The sequence below is a fragment of the Pezoporus flaviventris genome, unplaced genomic scaffold (assembly GCF_033815535.1).
Source record: "Pezoporus flaviventris isolate CSIRO_AGI_PZ_B2104156 unplaced genomic scaffold, CSIRO_AGI_Pfla_v1 ptg000037l, whole genome shotgun sequence".
NCBI lineage: Eukaryota > Metazoa > Chordata > Aves > Psittaciformes > Psittacidae > Pezoporus > Pezoporus flaviventris.
In genome coordinates, this window is record NW_026892585.1 from 24751879 (window position 1) to 24770768 (window position 18890).

The 18890-nt window shown below is 36.8% G+C and overlaps 1 protein-coding gene across 1 annotated transcript in view; it reads right to left on the reverse strand.

Annotated features, from left to right (window-relative positions):
• Positions 1–18489, reverse strand: part of SNRK (SNF related kinase) — a 39936-nt gene extending 21447 nt beyond the window's left edge. Inside the window, exons 1-3 of the mRNA XM_061465037.1 lie at positions 18395–18489; positions 9103–9202; positions 7118–7811 (exon numbers count right to left, since the gene is read on the reverse strand). Of these exons, the coding sequence (XP_061321021.1) occupies positions 7118–7706 (589 nt within the window). The 5' untranslated portion in view covers positions 7707–7811; positions 9103–9202; positions 18395–18489. The remainder of the gene's footprint in view (positions 1–7117; positions 7812–9102; positions 9203–18394) is intronic.
• Between the last annotated feature and the right edge of the window lie 401 nt (positions 18490–18890).

Sequence of the window (18890 nt, forward strand, 5' to 3'; positions counted from 1 at the left end):
CTCCGAGTAGGTACAAGCTGATAATTCAGTGGTAAGAATGCTTTATACAAGTTGAAATTTAAGATCCTGTTCACAGCATAAGCTATGGAAAACAGAATGAACACATTTATAGCATAGCTTCATGTAATAGTCTGAAGAACCAGAACACAGTTGAAGAGTAAAAATTTATACGACATGTCAAACATTGCAGAAAATTAAACTTTAGAAAGTGATGAAAAATTACATCCTAGAGTATAAAAGGATAAAAGCTGATATAATACTGAATTGTTTGGATAGCAACTATTGATATACTTGTGCTTCAAAAGGAGAATAAGAAAAATATTTCCACTCCTATATAAGCTAAAAAGCTTTTAAAAATTGCATCTCTTGTATAAAAAGTCAGTAGCAAGATAATATAGAGTAACTGTTAATTATTTCAGCATTTCTATGTATCACAAGTATTTTTAGACTACCATGTGCACAGACTGCTGGAAGATGCTCAAACTGGAGCACTTGTGAAATCTGAAAAGTATGGGTAAACAACAAAGATTACTTTTTCACAGATGATCAGACTTTAAGTGATTGAACTGTTCTTCCATTCTTTAACTTTTAATGAAAAAGGCTTTGAATAAACTTATGTACTGACCGCTCTAGTTTTCAGGGATACCACCGCCTTAAATTCAGCTATTTTGGGGGTCTTTGTAAAGTAGAATTTATTTTTTCCTTGCAGAAAGCTGAGGAAGAGATCATCTGCAATCAATGCTCGAAACATTTCCAAAATTAACAGGCACAACTGGGTTTTCTCCTTGTTTTAAAGCACTACAAATCCAATTAAAATCGCTACTAGAACACATACACAAGTGAGTTAGAAATCTTTTCCTTCCCCCATCCATCCAAAAAAGAGCATGAACAGCAAATGGCATTTAGTAATTTATTTTCATAATTAGCTTATCTGTCTGATGAAAGAGTCTGCTCTATAGATGTTATTTTATTTGACTAAAACATGATCGTCAGTAACCAGTCTTATATTTGGAAGTGTTTCTTATTTTCATTCAGTCTGGCAACTAGCACTTAGTTTTCCCTGAAGACAATAGCATGGGTTTTGCTGGTTGCATAAAACTATTCAAATATAGAAAAAAAAGTTGTTCCTTTTTTTTAGTAATTACTGACTCTCAAATTTCAGCAAGGATATTTTGACAAAAACCACCACCCTTGAAAGGTCTTACTGAACACATGCCACTGCCTTTATTCCAAAACAGCCTGCTTGACTCATCAATTCTGCATTTAGAAATGCATTCCATCTCCTTTGGTTTCTGTTGCTTAGTCACATTTCAGAAGTTACCGAGTCTACATTAAAAACACAAACAAAACCAATGTTTTCTGCGTGAATTCCAAAACTCCTGCTCCAGGAAATAATGAGCCAGAATGAACACCAATACTAATTAGTTAAATGTAAAAGGAAGGTTTTCTCTCTGTATAAAACATATTCTCAAAATCACTGGACATACCAGTCTATAGAGCACATACAGCTTATGCACATTTCACTGCAATGTTTTTGGTTTCCTTTGTATATAAATACTAAGGTGAGTGTGCTCCTGGTATTTAAGAAATGCTTCATATTTTCTGATTGACTATCTTTGCCTAGAGGTTTAAGCTGTAGAACGTATAATTAGCACTTTATTTATAAAAAAATAAGGTCTTAGTACAGCTTTCCATGGGTGAATGCAATGCTTGAGCATCTGGTTTATAGTAAGTAGTACACTGATTTAGGTCCCACCATATCCACTTTGTCAAATTAGTCAGCCATGGGCTTGAACATAAGTAATCTGAATATTTGTTCGCAAGATACATGAAATGAAGCTTCCTGGCTATGGAGATGTATTTGTCATAATGAAATCTTGTTCCACAACAGCAGTTTGAAATATTATGAAAACAGTTCCCTCACAAACTCAGTGAGATGACTAAGAATCATCCCTATACTTAAGTTACAGTTTAGCTGATATGATAGTAACTGAAGACTGTCTTGACAGGTTCTCCTCTGCAGCTTCACTTGGATAAATTATTCTTTGCTTCACCCAGTAATTTACTGGTGAATGCATTAAAACGTGTGCATGAAGTATTCCAGAATGGAACATAAGTCATACTTTATAAGTATTAGCCAGCACAGATTTACTGAGAAGTCATTAGGATCACAGACTCCCACCCTTCATTACAGCTCCATCACATCATAACTTCATTTCTGGATACAAGGCTCCTAAACCTGTAGCACAACACCCTCAATTTGAGACATTAAGAATACTTTCTTGTTAATAAGTAATTGGATTGAGAGTAAAAAGCAGAATCAAAGGATAACATACTACACAAAAATTAGACTCCCCTAGCTGCATACCAATCAGCACAGAAGTAAATTCTTTGTTAACATGGCATGAATATCCTCAAGACTGAAACTTCCTAAACGTGTTCTACCAACCAATTCCTTGTATTTGCCCCTTCTAAAAATTACAAAAAGCTCATTTCTGACATTTTTTTTAAATTTGATTTGTTTTTTTCAGCAGCGAGATACACAGCACAGCAGGGAGAAGGCAGAAGAGTGTGGCTACTAACACAAGGACACAGGAAGAAAGCACAGCATGGAAATACTGTGTACTCACAACAATTCCTTCTGTTTTGCTTCAAAAAATCATCTGAAGCTGGAAAGTAGAGCACACAATTCTCCTAAAACCACACTTCGGACACTTAATGAGATTCTCTTTTACATAGAAGTTGAAAATAAATAAACTAGGCTGAGTTCATCGAACCTGAACTTGCTAACACAAAAAAAGGGCAGGTCCTACCACCTTCTCCCAGTACTCTAATCCAAACTGCATGCTCCCTTCACTTCATTTGCACCAGCTCTTTCACTCAGTGCTAAGGGAACAGCCAGTTCTGCTAACCTGGCAGAAGGCAAGCCTTCTGGTAAGGCAAGGCAGAAAACGTTTCTGTCAAGTGAGCTGATAAAAACAATTCATCAAATGGTCAGTCATGGAATAGAGTGCAGCACATGAGGAGTAAACTGCACTGGTACAAGCAAAACAGGGAAGACCTTTCATGCTGGAAGCAGCTAAGTATTACACTTCTAGCTTTCTGCACCCTTGTATCTTCAAGCTTTTTCTATAATATATCTAAATATAAATGTTCTATAGTGCTGCAATACAACATTAAGAAGGGAGATTTTCGAAACAGAACAATCAGTGAAAGTTTTTGCAGGACTTCTTGCTTTTCATTTCTGTCATATTGGGCTATAATCCGATTTTGAGCATACTGAAACTCCAGAATGCTGTCAGGTATGCTAAATGATTCAATACCGTATATTGTTTGCAAGTATTTTACCATCTTTTTAACTCGAGCCTTGTATTCAGCATTTTTATTGCGCAAAAGGTTAGTGTTATACACACTGGCCATTACGCTTACACTAGTCATTCAGTTTGTGAATAAAAGCTGTACCCACACAGAAACATCAAAACTAGCTCCAGAGGCTAGATAAGGCTCAAGCAACAGATAAATGTGGCTGAAGCTTTGAAAACCCACTCCAACCACACTATATTTAAGTAAGAATGCAAACATTTGATGCAAAAAGAAAACAAAAGAATTCGTGATCATTCCAACAAAAGACAAAGTGGGTCTAAAAGCAGTATAATGATCTCAGGAAAGCAAAATGTATGTATGACAAATCTTCTGTTTTCTTTAACAAGATACCCAGGTCTGGATTGCACAAGAAAGCCACCATCTAACTACTAAAGCAATGGATGTTATAGAAGTGCAACGAGGCAGGATGTTATCCTTTGCAACTGAGGCAGCAGCAAACTGGATTTAGACTACAAACTGCCAGTTGCAGTAGTATGCAGCAGTATAGCACTGAGCCACAGGAACCACAATATTCTTGTTAGTCGTGTCTTTTATGAGGAATATGCTGCCACCATTCTCTTGGTGTTGCTGTGACAACAAACCACAGGGCTAAGTAATCCTGATGGTACCTACAATGTTATTTGTGTATCACATTACCCTGTTAGAGGCCTGCACTCAACTGCTAAAGAAACAATCACAGTCTTAAGGATCTGAATTTGCCCATTTCTCATCCCTAGAAGGATGAATTCACTCTGCAAATGTTTCCATGCAGCTACAAAACCACATACAGAATATCTGACTATAATAATAAAACCTATCAGAAGTGCCAATGTCTTCCAGAATTACTGTAGCCCACACAGCACTTAACACTTTGTAGAGATGCCAAGCAGTTAAAATAGAATTTGCTCTCCTCTGAAAGAATCAACTGATCTGAAAAACTGTAATTAAACTTTATCACCTAGGAAAGAGGTGATTTCTACTCATTTAATGATCCAATCTGTTGATGCTGGTAGAGCAAAAGTATTACCAGAAGCATGCTTTATTCTTTCTCACCTGTAGTTACGGACTTCTGAATACTGCTGGAGTTCACTGGATTGCACCATTGCTCTAGACAGAACTCAGCCTGACCTAAAATATGTCCATTCGATTTACAAAATGAACTTTATGTGCAACAACAGTCTTCTCACTTTCCTCTGACCAGAACAAATTTTAATTGAGTGTGAAAAAAATATGGGAAACTACAGGCAACAGAACTTAATATCTAACTCAGCTTTTTCAAAAGCCCTGGGAGCGTATGATCATTGCCTAATATTCCTCTTGCCTCATTTTAACTACAGCCTTAAACACAAAAGGAAATGAGAGACCTAAATTAAATAGTCTCTTTTCAAGTGTGAAAACTTTAAAGTAGCATCACAAACGGGACATTAATCCCTGAACTGGCTGAAACAATTATGTTTTCATAAAGCAAGCTTTTCCATGATACTTATGAAGCATATAACATAGTAAAAAACTTGCCCGGAATATTTCAGCTCTTTGCAGCAAACAAATGTATCCTTCATATCACATTCTAATATTATTTGTAAGACACCAGAGAAGACATGTTTGTGGAAAAAATCTTCAACAAGAAAAACCCACTGTATACCTTGATCAGTTTTTCTTGCAGTAATTTTTGCAAATACAGCAACAACTTTGGATACATAAAAAAAGGTTTAAAAAATATTTAATGAATGCAAATATACCTTAACATGCACAGCATATAAGCAGGGCAATCCTTTTTAATTTGGCATTTTAGTAAATCAAGCTGGTTTTCAAGTGACCAGATGCTCATAAAGGGGCAGGACCATGTAGCTACACTGGAGAAAGCATGACCTCCTTTCTCATAAGCAACTAACTTTTAGATTGGTTCAGCTATAATATAATTTCATCCTAACTGCAAAAAATCTTTCCCATTGCCAGTCATTACTGCAATATTAATAGCCCTATTCATCCAACAACTGAATGAGTTCACAGCGCTTCACCATAATTTCAAGCTATATATACACACCTTGCATATTACTAGCACCAAAATGTAACTGATATAATTTCTCTTCTTTGAAAATGTCTAATTTATTCTTAATTTCAAGCATCTTCAGTTGGGCAGCAATTACAAAACTTCAGTTTTTGTTCAGTGTCCAAGATCTGACTGCTACTCTTTTTCAACACGTAATTCACATAAGACACTGTATAGAATACTTAACAAATGTACTGTTTCATGTAGCTTCGGAGGGCACTGCATGCTTCAGGACTCATGCTTCAGGAAATTCTCAACATAAAAAGACAAAGAACACCACAGAAAAATTCAGGAGTTAGGATCCCCGATTTGCCACTAATAAAACCAGAACTAACTCATCTAACAGGGGCCTCCAAGTAGAAATCATTTTGTCAAGCATCACTTCAGCATCACCATGGATTTGCAAAACCACAAATAGCACAGACCTCTAAAATCCCTAACTATAGCACTTGCAAAAGTAGCCCACAGTAAAACACCTATTCAAAGTTAGAAGCCATGAAGTAACATTCAAATGTTTAAGCAAAGACCACAAGTTCTACTAGCTAAAAATATTTATATTAAAAATAATGCAAGAATTTTAGTTCACTAGCCTGCAGGAATACTTTGACAGCATGTAAAATTAGCAGACTGTTTACCTCCAGTAGATTGGTAAGAAAATCGGCAAGTCAGTCTTAATTTAAACCATCACCACAGCTACTACTATAACCATAGCAAAACACACACACAGCTGTGTCAGAGCCTTAATGGGTGTTGTTAAGAGAGTATAAGTATCACATACTGGGAACTCAAGAACTAGAGACATGTTGACTACAGTAAGGTATTTCTGAAGCATCATTTGGAATTGAATTTATTGTAGAGGTAAGTTCTATCTCAACCAACAGATAGGAGTAACCTATATGACTACAGAATATTATCTAGTGACTCTTATTAATGCTTAACGACTATTTGAAAAAAAACTCTAAGTTAATTCTAATATCATATGCAGTAGACCTAACAGAGAGAGCAAGAGAATTATCTGCAGTCTGCCTAGCACACTTTCCAGCTAGAAACATACAGACAAATCCACACATTACTATTTCTTCTACCTTTCAAACAATTGGGAGCAACTAGAAACTCACTCTCTACTTTTTCTCAGACAAGAAAAGGGCAGAGAAGGGAGTGTTAAAGCCTTCTTTAACTCCCCATCTTCTCCTCTGATTAGGTTTAGACAAATTAGTATTTATTAGAAATTGATTCCCACCACCTTGCAGCAGAAGACATAAGAATGACAGTGTGAGTCCAGGCTGCTTATGTAGCTGAAATGAGCTAAGAAAATCACTCTGGGTGTTTGGGGTTTTTTTCAGCAGCAATGGGGGGGAACAATGGACATTAAATTAAAAACAGGCACTTCTCTGAAAAGGAGATAGGTCCTCTTAACAAGTACAAATATACACTGTATTCACATTCTTAGTAGCAAAGTTAATTACAATGCATACAATTGCATCACTTCATACACAAAGAACTTTTATGCATTTTTGCAAATGTTTGAGTATCTCCTTCAAACAGAGCTGCTCCAACATTAATTCATCCATAACTCATCCAGATTATAAAATTATTTCTTGCCAGTTAGCTGGCTTTCACATGGGGCATTATCTTGAAACAGAAAACAGAGTGCTACAACACCACTGTACTTTAGATTAATAGGTGAATTCAAAAAGGACATACCCACTGCTGGTGCATCGTATTCATCCCCAAGTAAAATTTCAGGAGCAGAATATGCAAGAGATCCACAGCTTGTGGTGAGCTTCTTTCCAGGCTGAAATTTATTGCTGAATCCAAAATCAGTCAATTTCACAAGTCCTTGTTTTTCAAAGAAGACCACATTCTCTGGCTTTAAGTCTCTGTGAACTACGTGCAGTTTATGGCAGTAGGATATAGCATGAACTATTTGAGCAAAATATTTTTTTGCCAGATCCTCATTCAAACCTTCTTCATGTTTCATGATGTAATCGAACATATCTCCTCCATCACCTAGCTCTAAGATAAGATATAGCTTAGTCTGGGTATCAATCACTTCATACAGCCGTACTATATTGGGATGTTGCACTAGTTTCATGCATCTAACCTCTTGAAAAAGATGTCCAGTGGCTAAAGTGTCTAGTTTGGTCTTGTCAATTACTTTTACTGCTACTTTTTCACCTGTAAAGACATGACGAGCAAGTTTGACCACAGCAAAATGGCCTCTGCCCAAAGTTTTATCCAAGTCATACAATCCTGCAATTTTTCCATCGTATCCTCGCTTGAAGCCTGCCATTCTGTTTCAGAAGATGATATAATATTTAAGCTCTTTGGAAGTGCGATCTTTTCATATACGAGTATCTGATGCAAATAAATAGCCCATTGTCACTGCCAAGCATACCTAAAAAATTAAAGGATAAGATTACGCATTTGTGTAAAAATACACAAAAATATTACCCTGTAGTTCTCCTAAAGTCATACTGGCATATTTTTACAGATTACTTATGAAATTCTTCAGGGGTTTTTGTAAAGGGTTTGATAAGCCATGTTGTGTTAACCAAATTTCTGAAATCACAACAGTGCAACAACGAAAATTTCTCTTAAACAGTGGCCTTCATGTTTTTGAGTTAGAAACCTTGCAAGCAACACTTGAAAAAGTCAGCATTATGAGGACTGTTAAAATTGGCAAATCTGAAATATGTAACTTTTACAGCTACATCAGAAACCAGCCAGGCAGCACAGAACACTGACAAGATGAACATGCTTAATTTACTTAGTTTTGACATATTCCTTCATGTTGTAGCATGAAACAGCAGTAATACAAATTTTTGAATACTTTCTCCCTTTTAACAGCTTCTTGTTTAGCAAGCTCAGACTGACATAGAAGGCTTAATTTTGTTACTCTAGTTTGAGCATTATCAATCAATACTGAAATTACAACAAACAAAGCTTTATAGGCTGAAATGAAACATTTGGCTTGGATGTACTCTTAGTGCTAAACAAAAACGTCTTCTTAAATATTTTGACTGGAGTTACAAAAACTGGTGATAAAAAGTTTGCATGTAGGCTGCATATGTTCAGCAGTCCTGAAAATGAGTCAGAAGGGGAAAAAAGTGTAAAGGAAAGGAAGGGAACTCAATGGTTCAGCTTACTTATGCTGAACTCCCTCTTACCAGTTAATTTGGCATTTAAGCAAACAAGATACAACTTATAAAACATTCATATTCAAACCTGGTTTTTAAGGTCTTATGTCCCATTGCCATTTTTTTCTTTTTTTCACATTCAAAACTTTCCCAGAACTTTTCCTGCATCTTTAACTTAGATTGAGATTTACATAAAAATCTGTAGCTATCAAAAAGCTAACCATTTCTCCCACTTTGAGTGCAAAGTAGCTAGAAATATTAAAATTAGAGGGCTTATTGCCAACTCAAAATACAGAAAACAGCTCTTTAGCATGTATTTTCCATTTCAAAACTGAACTTCAGAAAAAAAAAACTCTAAAAATGAATCTGGCAAACAAACTGACCCTTACATTACTTATTCTCAAGTCAAAAATGTAAGCATTAGATTAAAACCACTCCCTGCTAAACAAGTTATTTCACAGGCAGTGAAACTAATGAACCTGGTTTCATATGGATTCAATTACAAGGTTGGGGGTCCTATGAGGATTCTCTGATGTTTAGCAATCTCACCTTACTGCTTCTCTCAGGAAGGAGCCATGGTGTAACCTCTTCTCTATGCAGCTGTCTACTTCCATTAAGTCCGTGGGAATTCAGTTTGAGACCTCCACCCCTGTAAAATTTGAATTAAATCAATCAACTTCTGAAACCTCATAACTTAGACAAAGAACAGGGTAAGTGTAACAATTGCAAACACTGGGCTGTGGGGCTCTTCTTTAAAGATTATGATCATGCTTTAAAAACTTCACCGCGTTTTGTGTTACTGTACCCTTTCATTCTGCTACTAAGCTCTATGTGCTTCAGATGCTCTTCCAAAAACCATTTCACTGGAAGATGCCACAGAATCAAAACTGGGGTTGGCATTATCTGCTTCCCATCTCATCCCATACTGCTCATCTTACAAAGTTTCCCCTACTATTCCCAGTGAATCATGTAATACCATCTCATCCTTATTTCAGAAAGTACAAAACTAGTTTAGAACATGCTACATTAAACTGAACACCCATGCCAAACACTCTCCTATCCATTACAGGTTGCACAGGGAAGAACATAGTACAAAGGCAAACACAGTAAACAATGAAAAAGATTTAAAACCTTCTTTACATCAGAGCACAGTGGCTTCTTGTTTAATAATGCCTGACAGATTCCACCCCAGCCCTCATGAAACTGGACAGGTGCTTTATTAAGGCATGTGAATTTTCAGTATCAAGAACATCCTGCAACAAGGGTTAACTCACTTAACTACGTGCTGTGAGAAGAACCACTTCCTCTTGTTTTTAATCCCCTGATAACCTGTGCATCTTCTAATTCACTGTCTGGTCCAAAACAGGAACTATCATACTCTATTTACCTTGCCTCAAGCAACTCAGTTTTAGCTTCCTCTCTTCCCAGATTCAGTTCAATCTTGTTCAAGTCCTAGTCTGTCACTCCTTTTAGAGGTTACTCTTTTTTTTTCTACTACTACTGAGCACTGACATAATGTTTTCATTTAATGTTTTATTATTGTTTTACAACGTTCTGTCATACTGACCTAACCCCCAAAATAAAGGCTAATGAAAAACAGTCTATATATACATGCAAAAACCACTTAACCTTAACCTGTATGAAGCAATAGGGGAGATAGTAATCAGCTGTTCCACATATGGTTGTGCGACTGTGTGGCTCAAGTCTCAATCCTAAAAAGACTGCAAGCATTTAAAGAAAGAAGAAAAAAAAAACAAAACAAAAAACCACCACTCTCCCCCACAGAAACATGCTTTATAAAATTCCTGTCTTGATAGCTTCTTAAGAAATAAAAAAGAGCACTTAAAGACAACTTTTTTAACTGCCATTAGGACATAACACTTCCTTACAAATCTGTTTTACTTATAATGCATTCTATACTCAATACTTTATGCTAAACTGGAGTAGTTTAGTATCTACTTAGCATCACTTAAATTTAAAAAACAACTTTAAAGTTGTGTCAAAAAACAGACACTTGATCCCTATGCAATTGAAGTTACCAAGTTATCATGAAAAATCTTTACTCTCTGAGGAGACATGGCTTTAAGAGAGATTTTCTGTTAAGTCTTGGGTTCAAAAACAACACCTACAGACAAGACAGCTTTTTTAGTGCATGGCAAAAAATGTTACTGAAAGAGATAAGGAAGATGGAGGTAAAAAAGCACCAGTCAATTTTGAATTTGCTGTTCTATCTTAAATTCAAGAAGGTTCCATCCCTGGCAGAGCAAAAAGGAGAGAGTAAACCCAGCCAGATGTAACAGAATGCAGCTTGTCTGAACTGAAGTAACTACAACACTCAGCAGTAAGGAAAGATTTATACTAATTATTTTGTTCACTTGGCATATTCTCAACCATCTTTGTACAAACTCAACAACTGATTTATCTCTAAATGACAGAATACACAACAACATTGCTGGCACAAAATTCCAGCAAAAATCAATTATAGTTAAGCCATGGAGTAATACATCATACAGTACTCCATAGGACAAAAGCTGACAGAAACGGAAGATAAACTATGGTCACTAATGTTGCAGCCCCATTAGCAGAAATAAAATTAATACAGATTCATTAACAGTTTAACATAAAGTCTCCACAGTAACAGACCAATTAACCTTTAATTCTGTGGGTTTAAAATAAAACTTCAGACATGAATCTCCCGCAGCTAAACACAAGGATCTCACACCCACATATGGTTTGAACGGAACATACAAAATTAAGAATAGTTCAGTAGTAGGAAATGGATGCAAAGCTGTCACAGTGCATAGATACAAGCTTGATCACAATTTAAATAGGCTACTTAAAGGATCACAGTTACAATACAAATACGTTTCAGAAAAGTAATTTCTTTTTCTTAGTTGCTCTCTGGAATAAGAAAGCAGAATTTTGAAAGCACTTAAGGATCAACCAATAGTGCAGTTTCACAAGGTACCAGTTTTCAAGCTGAAGCCTCTTTAAGACCCTTTCTTTGCAGCTGTTTCCTTAGTTACATCAGTAAAACTTCTGGAGCAAAATATAAACGGAACTGCCCAAAACTTCCAGATTTAACACATCTACTTACCATCACACTCCAAACTGCTATCTTTAATGACAGATCATTTCATTGATCCAGTTTACAGTCTGACCTCATGTCCATTTCTACCAATGGAGGAGCTGCAAACTGCAGCACACAAAATTTCAACCAGCCATACTTTGCCAGCAAGCAGAACTACAGCCTGAGGAAAAACACTTAAAAGACAGTTATATCACAAAAAATATCTGCCTTTCCTTTTATTCACATTACCTCAAGTCCTTTATGAGTTTATTTTTCAGCACTGGGTTTTCTAGTTGGTGAGATTACTAACCATTAGCAGCATATAATCCATGTGGCTAATTATGTTTTTTTTTTAAAAAATGCCATTTTCCCTAACTATACCAGAATGCAGCTACGCCCTTCATACTCATTTTATGCAATGTCAACATTTGCCAGTAAACAGCTGGCCAGTAAACAGAGCCTTCCTTCCATAGACACTCAAATACCCTATCTCACAAAATACTTCAAACAGCTTCTGTAACAGAGATCTGCAGAAGTTGTTTTGTAGTATCACAAGCATACTATTGAGAAGCTTAACAACAGTACTGTGACTCAACCATCTTTAAGAGATGGACGAATAGATCTCTAATGGATCTGTTTAGAAAAACAGCATGTTTCAGAAACACTAGTTTTTCTTTCAGTAATTCATCCTGTTCAAAAATTTTTATTAGATTATACATTACATATAAGACCAGCCTAATGCATCTTACCTTAATGTGTGTATTAGCTTCTTTAGAAAATTAAGACTCAAGGTCCCATTTCAACAAAATGTTATAATACTATCAATGTAAAAACTTCCCTGCATTATCAGGCTAACAGACATGAAAGCTAAAGTAATCTCTGTCCACAGCTAACCATTCCTGTCTCCCTTCAGGATAAATGAAGATTCACTCAACACGGATAAGAGTCGATGATAAAACAAATTGCACCCTGAAGCAGATAGCTAAACAGATCAAATGAATCATTTCTTAGAAGCACACATTTTCATTTTCTGTAACAGGAGTTTAGGATGACTAGTTCAGTGGATGCATACACTACACACATCCAAAAGACACATTAAATAATTTTCACTCTGTTTCTCCTTTTGCTCTCTTTTGTCTCAGATGAGTAAAAGCATCTATAGCAATTATTTATTTACTACACAATTATATGGTAAGAGTAAGACTTATGTTGCTAGTCATCTTAGAAATAGGAAACCAAAATTTGACATAAACTGATCAGAGATCCAGAAGCAATTTTTTACTCTGAAAATAATTTGTACAGACCATTAGAATCTGAAAGCAAATATCAACTCAGTATATAAACTGTGCAAGTATAATTTTCCACATTTTTTCCAGTATTTCCTGTCAATTTTTATCTGCTGTAAAATACCTCCACAACCTAATCTATGAGCCTTTAAAAACAGTCTTTGTTACTATATGAGCCACTCTTTTATATAATGATGCCTTCACCAGTGTGTCAAACTGCTTTCCCCAAGAGGGTTTTTGATCACTTTTATATAAGGGAAAGCCAATATGCTAGACATTGGTACAAAGTGTTACAAGACTGAACTGTGAAGAACATACACACCAAATTGCACCATGCATACACACATATCTTCCCCTTTACTGATTACAAACCCCGTAAGCTCTCCTGCTCCTGACAAGTTCCATAATAAAACACTACACTAGATCTTTTCAAGGTGTACATGCACTTCTTTTATTTTCATATTAGCCACAGCATCAGCATCCACCTCATACTACAATGACAAGATGTATCAGCAAATCTCTCTACCATTCAGCATGGCTACAGCTAAAATGATGAAGATAAGAGTTACCAAGTAGTTCTGTGCTCCAAACATAAAGGAAGAATTAACCTGCAGGATCTAACTGTATTCCTTACTTTTAAATAGCCTTCAGAATTTTGTTCTGAAAGATATGAGAGCTGCCAATTGCAGAAGCTTTGCCATTAAACATTTGGCAAACCTGTAGTGAAGTGTCAGTTTTTCACGGTTTCAGAATGTATTACAGGCATGAGAGCTACTGATGCCTAGCCTTAACTCTTCCAGAATTAAAAACAAATAAAAATAAATCCAGAAATAAAAATAAAGCCCTAACAAGAATACTTCAACCCTTAAGGTCCATTATCCAGTGAAGAGCCAGCAGCAGAAATTTGACAGGCCAATAAACTTAATACAACATTGCTCTTCAACCTATAAACAAAAGCCTGGAGGAGACAGGGGTAGCATTACAGATTTGAGAAGAAATAAAAGTCACTAATGTTATTTTGCAATAGAAAATTATGAAAGCCTGCATTACCTGAGATCTAAGAGCAAGACTCTGAGGCAGCTCTGATGTATGAGAAAAATTAAACTTACAATGCACGACTCAGGATATCACCAAATAGAGAATACACTTATTTCTTAGACAAGAAATTCCCATTGAGACCTACAGATTGCTGTCTACCATTCTATTTTCTTGAAGATTAGTACAGTCACATCAAGCATGGAAAGTTTAAATTTTCCTCTTTCACATGGGTTTACAAAGCTGTCGTGAGTGGTTTGCAGAACACCAGCAAAGAGCAAACTAAAATATGAGAACTGTGTTGTAGAGCCTCACTAGATAGTTGGTATCTCTGTGAAAACCATCTTCAATACAGACAAGTACAAAAAGCCACTGGATTTGATTTAGTCCTTCAAAGCCTCATTTTAAACAGTCAAGAATGTTCATTTATGAATATACTCTTTGTCCTGGGTTCAGCAATAGCAGTCATTTTTCTCCTTCTTAGTAGCTGTAGCAGTGCTGTGTTTTTGACTTTCAGCCTGGGAACAGTGCTGATAACACCAGTGTTTTTAGTTGCTACTTAGTCTGACCAAGGACTCTGAGTCTCATGCTCTGCCAGGGAGGAGGGGAAGCCGGGAGGAAGCAGAAAGAGGATACCTGACCCAAACTAACCAAAGAGGTATTCCATACCACAGCACATCATGCCCACTATATAACCTGGGGGCAGTTACCCAGAAGGGCTAGATCACTGCTCGGGTCAGGCTAGGTATCGGTCAGCAGGTGGTGAGTGACTGTATTCTCTTCCCTTGTTATTTCACTTATCATTATTATTATTGGTGGTAGCCGTAGTAGTTTGTGTTATACCTTAGTTACTGAGCTGTTCTTATCTTAACCCATGGGAGTTACATTCTTTCAATTCTCCTCCCCATCCCTCCAGGAGCGGGAGGGAGGAAGGGGGGGAGTGAGAGAGCAAGCTGCGTGGCTGGGTTTAAACCACAACACTCTTCCCACCCCACCCAAAAAAAAATTTAAAAAAAAAATCCAACAACAAAAAACTAGGGGCATGAAACTGACTATGAAAATTTTCATATCAGACAAAAATCATTGATTCCTGATGGTATCACCATCTTTTAGACAGAACACCACACCTTTATTTCCAGAAAAACTACTGCAAGAACTTCACAAAAACCAGACAACTCTGATTTCTATTCCACCAATCTAGACTCTCTTATAGCAATCGCCTCATCTACTCCATGTTCATGAATCCTCAAAATTGCTTTGCCTGTTTCAAATGTCAATTTATTAACATGACCACATTGTTTTCTCATGCAAGACAGTGTAGCAGAGACCACTAACAGAAGCCCTAAACATTCCACATTAATCAATGAAAACTCCAGTGTGCCTTATCATTTTAACAAGTTACCACTGTTGTAACACCTAACTTCATCTTTTCTGTGTCAATTCAGAATCATAAACATGGTTTTTATTCTGTGTCAAGGGAGGTGAAAGCATCAAATGCTAGGTCAAATATGAGTTTTCGGATGCAAACGTGTATACATATTGTTAATACCTATGTCATGGTTTAACCCCAGCAACTAACCACCACAAAGCCACCCCTGCCCATGGGATGGGAGAAGAATCAGGGAAAAAGGTAAAAAGTCATGGGTTGAGGTAAGAACAGTTTAATTGAAGTAAAATTTCAATAACAAAAATGTAAGGAAATGGGGTGTCGGGGATAGAAACAAGAACAGAACAAAAAAACCCAAATGATGCACAACACAGTTGCTCGGCACCTGCTAACCGATGCTTTGCCTGTCCCCGAGTAGCAATCGGTGGCTCCCAGCCAACTCTCCACAAGTTTCTGTAACTGAGCATGACATTCTATGGTATGGAATATCTCTTGGACTAGTTTGGGTCAGCTGTCCTGGCTGGGCTCCCTCCCATGACGAGCAATAATAATGTCTATTAAATTTCTTAAGAACAATCTCTGAGCTCAAATATGAAGACAGCTTCATTTGTTTAGCAATACCTTTGCTAACATTAAACTTAAGTGCAGAATTGACTTAACTTGCCACTGAGATACTGACATTTTCCATTTAGGATACAAACTACTTAAACCTTAAGAATCAGATCTACTCCAATCTCCAGCCTATACTTCATCCTCATTTATAGCATTCTAATCCTATAGCATCCTTACCAGTTAGTAACTGTCAGACACCTGAAATTCACCATGATTCAACACGAACTAAAATTACAGAAGTCTAGGCTATCATCTTATCTCTCAAGTAAAGTTGGTTTAAGGCCAGCCAGTAACTAGATAGTAGACTGCTGCAGAAAACACAGAATGATACATGAAGAGTAACAACCAGGCTGTCAAATTCAGTGCAGCATTTATGTCCCAACACTGTTGAAGATCACTGTAAACTGAGAGATTCAGCTTCACAGAAAGTGAACATGCTCTGTTTTATATTTCACAAGTACAAAAAAAAAAAAAATACAGAGCACTTTTCCCTCATTCAGTTTTAACATTGGTGACTTACCAACTTATATATACTAGAACTCTGCCAGGGTAAGTTATCCTAGAATTGCAAGTGAACACACAGTTTTTCAAATCCTCTTAAACTCTTACATAATACTGTTATGTGTATTAAAACAACAGCTACTTTACATTATTATAGAAGCTGCAGCATTCCAGTTCAGTGCTTGAAAATAGCTTGATAAGGAAGATGCACAGAACCTCACAGGTTACTAAAGTGAAGAGTGCATGAAATTTAATACTACTATATTCATAATAAACTACAGTTCAACCTGATATACAAAAGGTAGTGTCCCTGATCTGAACCACATTTCATCCATTTCTTATTTTAAAACATAATTAGAAAACACTATTAAGTAGGAATGAACAGTTCATCAATACAGTTACAGCATTCCAGCGGAATTTTGAAAGCAGACAAAACCCAAGAAAAAGTGCATTATTTCATGAGAGATTCTGAGGAAAACCTAGCTGCACCAGGATATTGTGCCCTTGAAAGCAGGGCAGGCAAAGCAAGACAAAGGCACTGGTTTGGCATTACAGTTGCTAGTAGAATAAAAAGTACCATGATACACTGAAGGTGTAGACTGCAAAATTATTTGAATAAGATATTGAAGGCAGCAAGTTAGAGCTTTAGAAGAGATCAGGTTGGTCAGAACAGTGCGCAAGGAAGAGGACTATTATAAGCAGAATAGTATCTGCAGTAGCCTATTGACATGCACACTCTTAACATGCTATTTGTTTAGAATATTCAGAGAGCAGACTATGTATCTACAGTGTAACCACCCAGAGCACATGAGAATATCAGTTTGCACAGCCAGATGACTGTACAAAAGTACCTGTACTTTCCTGCTTCTTAATTGTGCAAAACCAAAAAAACAGCCAAAGAGAAAATCCCACATGTAACCCCAGAGCAGTTTATCACTAAGTCCACTTACAATGTCATCTTCCCTCTTCCCTGTGTTTGTTGGAAGCTTCAGGTGTGGATCACAAAGATTCTCTTAAAAAAGCCAGATGCATGTGCTGTCTTAAATGATACATGGGCTCCCAGGCATTACTCTAGCATTCAGGTTAGCTTCTTTTCCCAAACATTTGAAAAATCATTCTACCACCCTCCTGGTCATTTGCACCATTCTGGAAAAATGTGAGACAAGACTGGACATTCTCCTCCTTAACTTGAATGGTTAAGTCTCTAAATCTAGATGCTTTCATGCACTAGAAGTAAAAGGGGCAGCTATTAGCCTATTTAAGTTAACATTTCAACATGTTCCTTAACGTAAAATCCGATTACGTTCTGTAGAAATGACTGTTAGCTCTTGCAAGTTTATTTAAGATTTGTTCTTTCTAAGGATTAGCAATAGCACAAAACCACCAGCCAAATTCCCACTTCCTGTGATATACAGTGATCAAAAAAATCCCAACCCTTCAGTAACCCAGTTCCTAATGGTGCATGCCTTGCAAGACCTGCTTATTTCCAACCTAATAAATATTTTCCTGTAAACACCTCTATATAGAATTCATTTTGCTGAGATTCATTAAACTGGTCCTTCCCCAGAGCCTGACGATCTAAATAGATCCATAATAAACAACTCCAAAAAGCAGCCTATATGACTAAGTAGTGACTGCACTACAGAGGGCAGGCGTAAGCAGATTTACATGCAATTCATTCATGCTAGATGGCTGTAAACCATATAATACACTTCAGCCCCAGGAACTGCAATGGTACCATTAAGGAAACCACTTCTTTGCATATCTGCTCTTAATAAGCCCTTGAAAGCAAGATGATCAGTAAGAAACTATCTTCATATAAGCAAAAACCCAAAGCTTTTTATATGCCCATATGCTTTTGTAAAGGGTTCTCCCCTTCACAAGTGTTTCAGTACAGAATCATATCACAGAATGGTTTGGGTTGGCAGGGGCCTTAAATTAAGCCCATACCAATAAAACTATTCAATCTGAAAATAGGTCACATTTGTCTCCAGCCATCCTCTGGTCAATACAGGCTTTTTTCCTGGTGGATACTCCCCAATACTTTATCCAGTGTACTTATTAGGAAAAAATTAAAAAAAAAAAAAAAAAAGGAAAAAACACCAAACAAAATCCCCTACCAAACTGAACCACATAGGTCTGTCCTTCAGCTATTACCAAGACTGTACATCAACCACAAACATCATCTTCCATAAATATAACCAGTGGAGTACCATCTGGGTGCCAAAACGTACCTAGCAGAAAGCACCAAGACCTCTATCCAGGGCTCACCTACTCATCCCACCGATTCTATAACGATCCAAAGGCAGCAAATTCAGTACAAGAAGCGTATTGACGGAAGTAATACATGTATCCACAAAGATACTTGTGCTATAACTGCTCCGTCAGGAACACGTTCCAGCTCCGCGGAGAAAGCCACCCGCTTGCATTCAGAGAACCTGTTGGC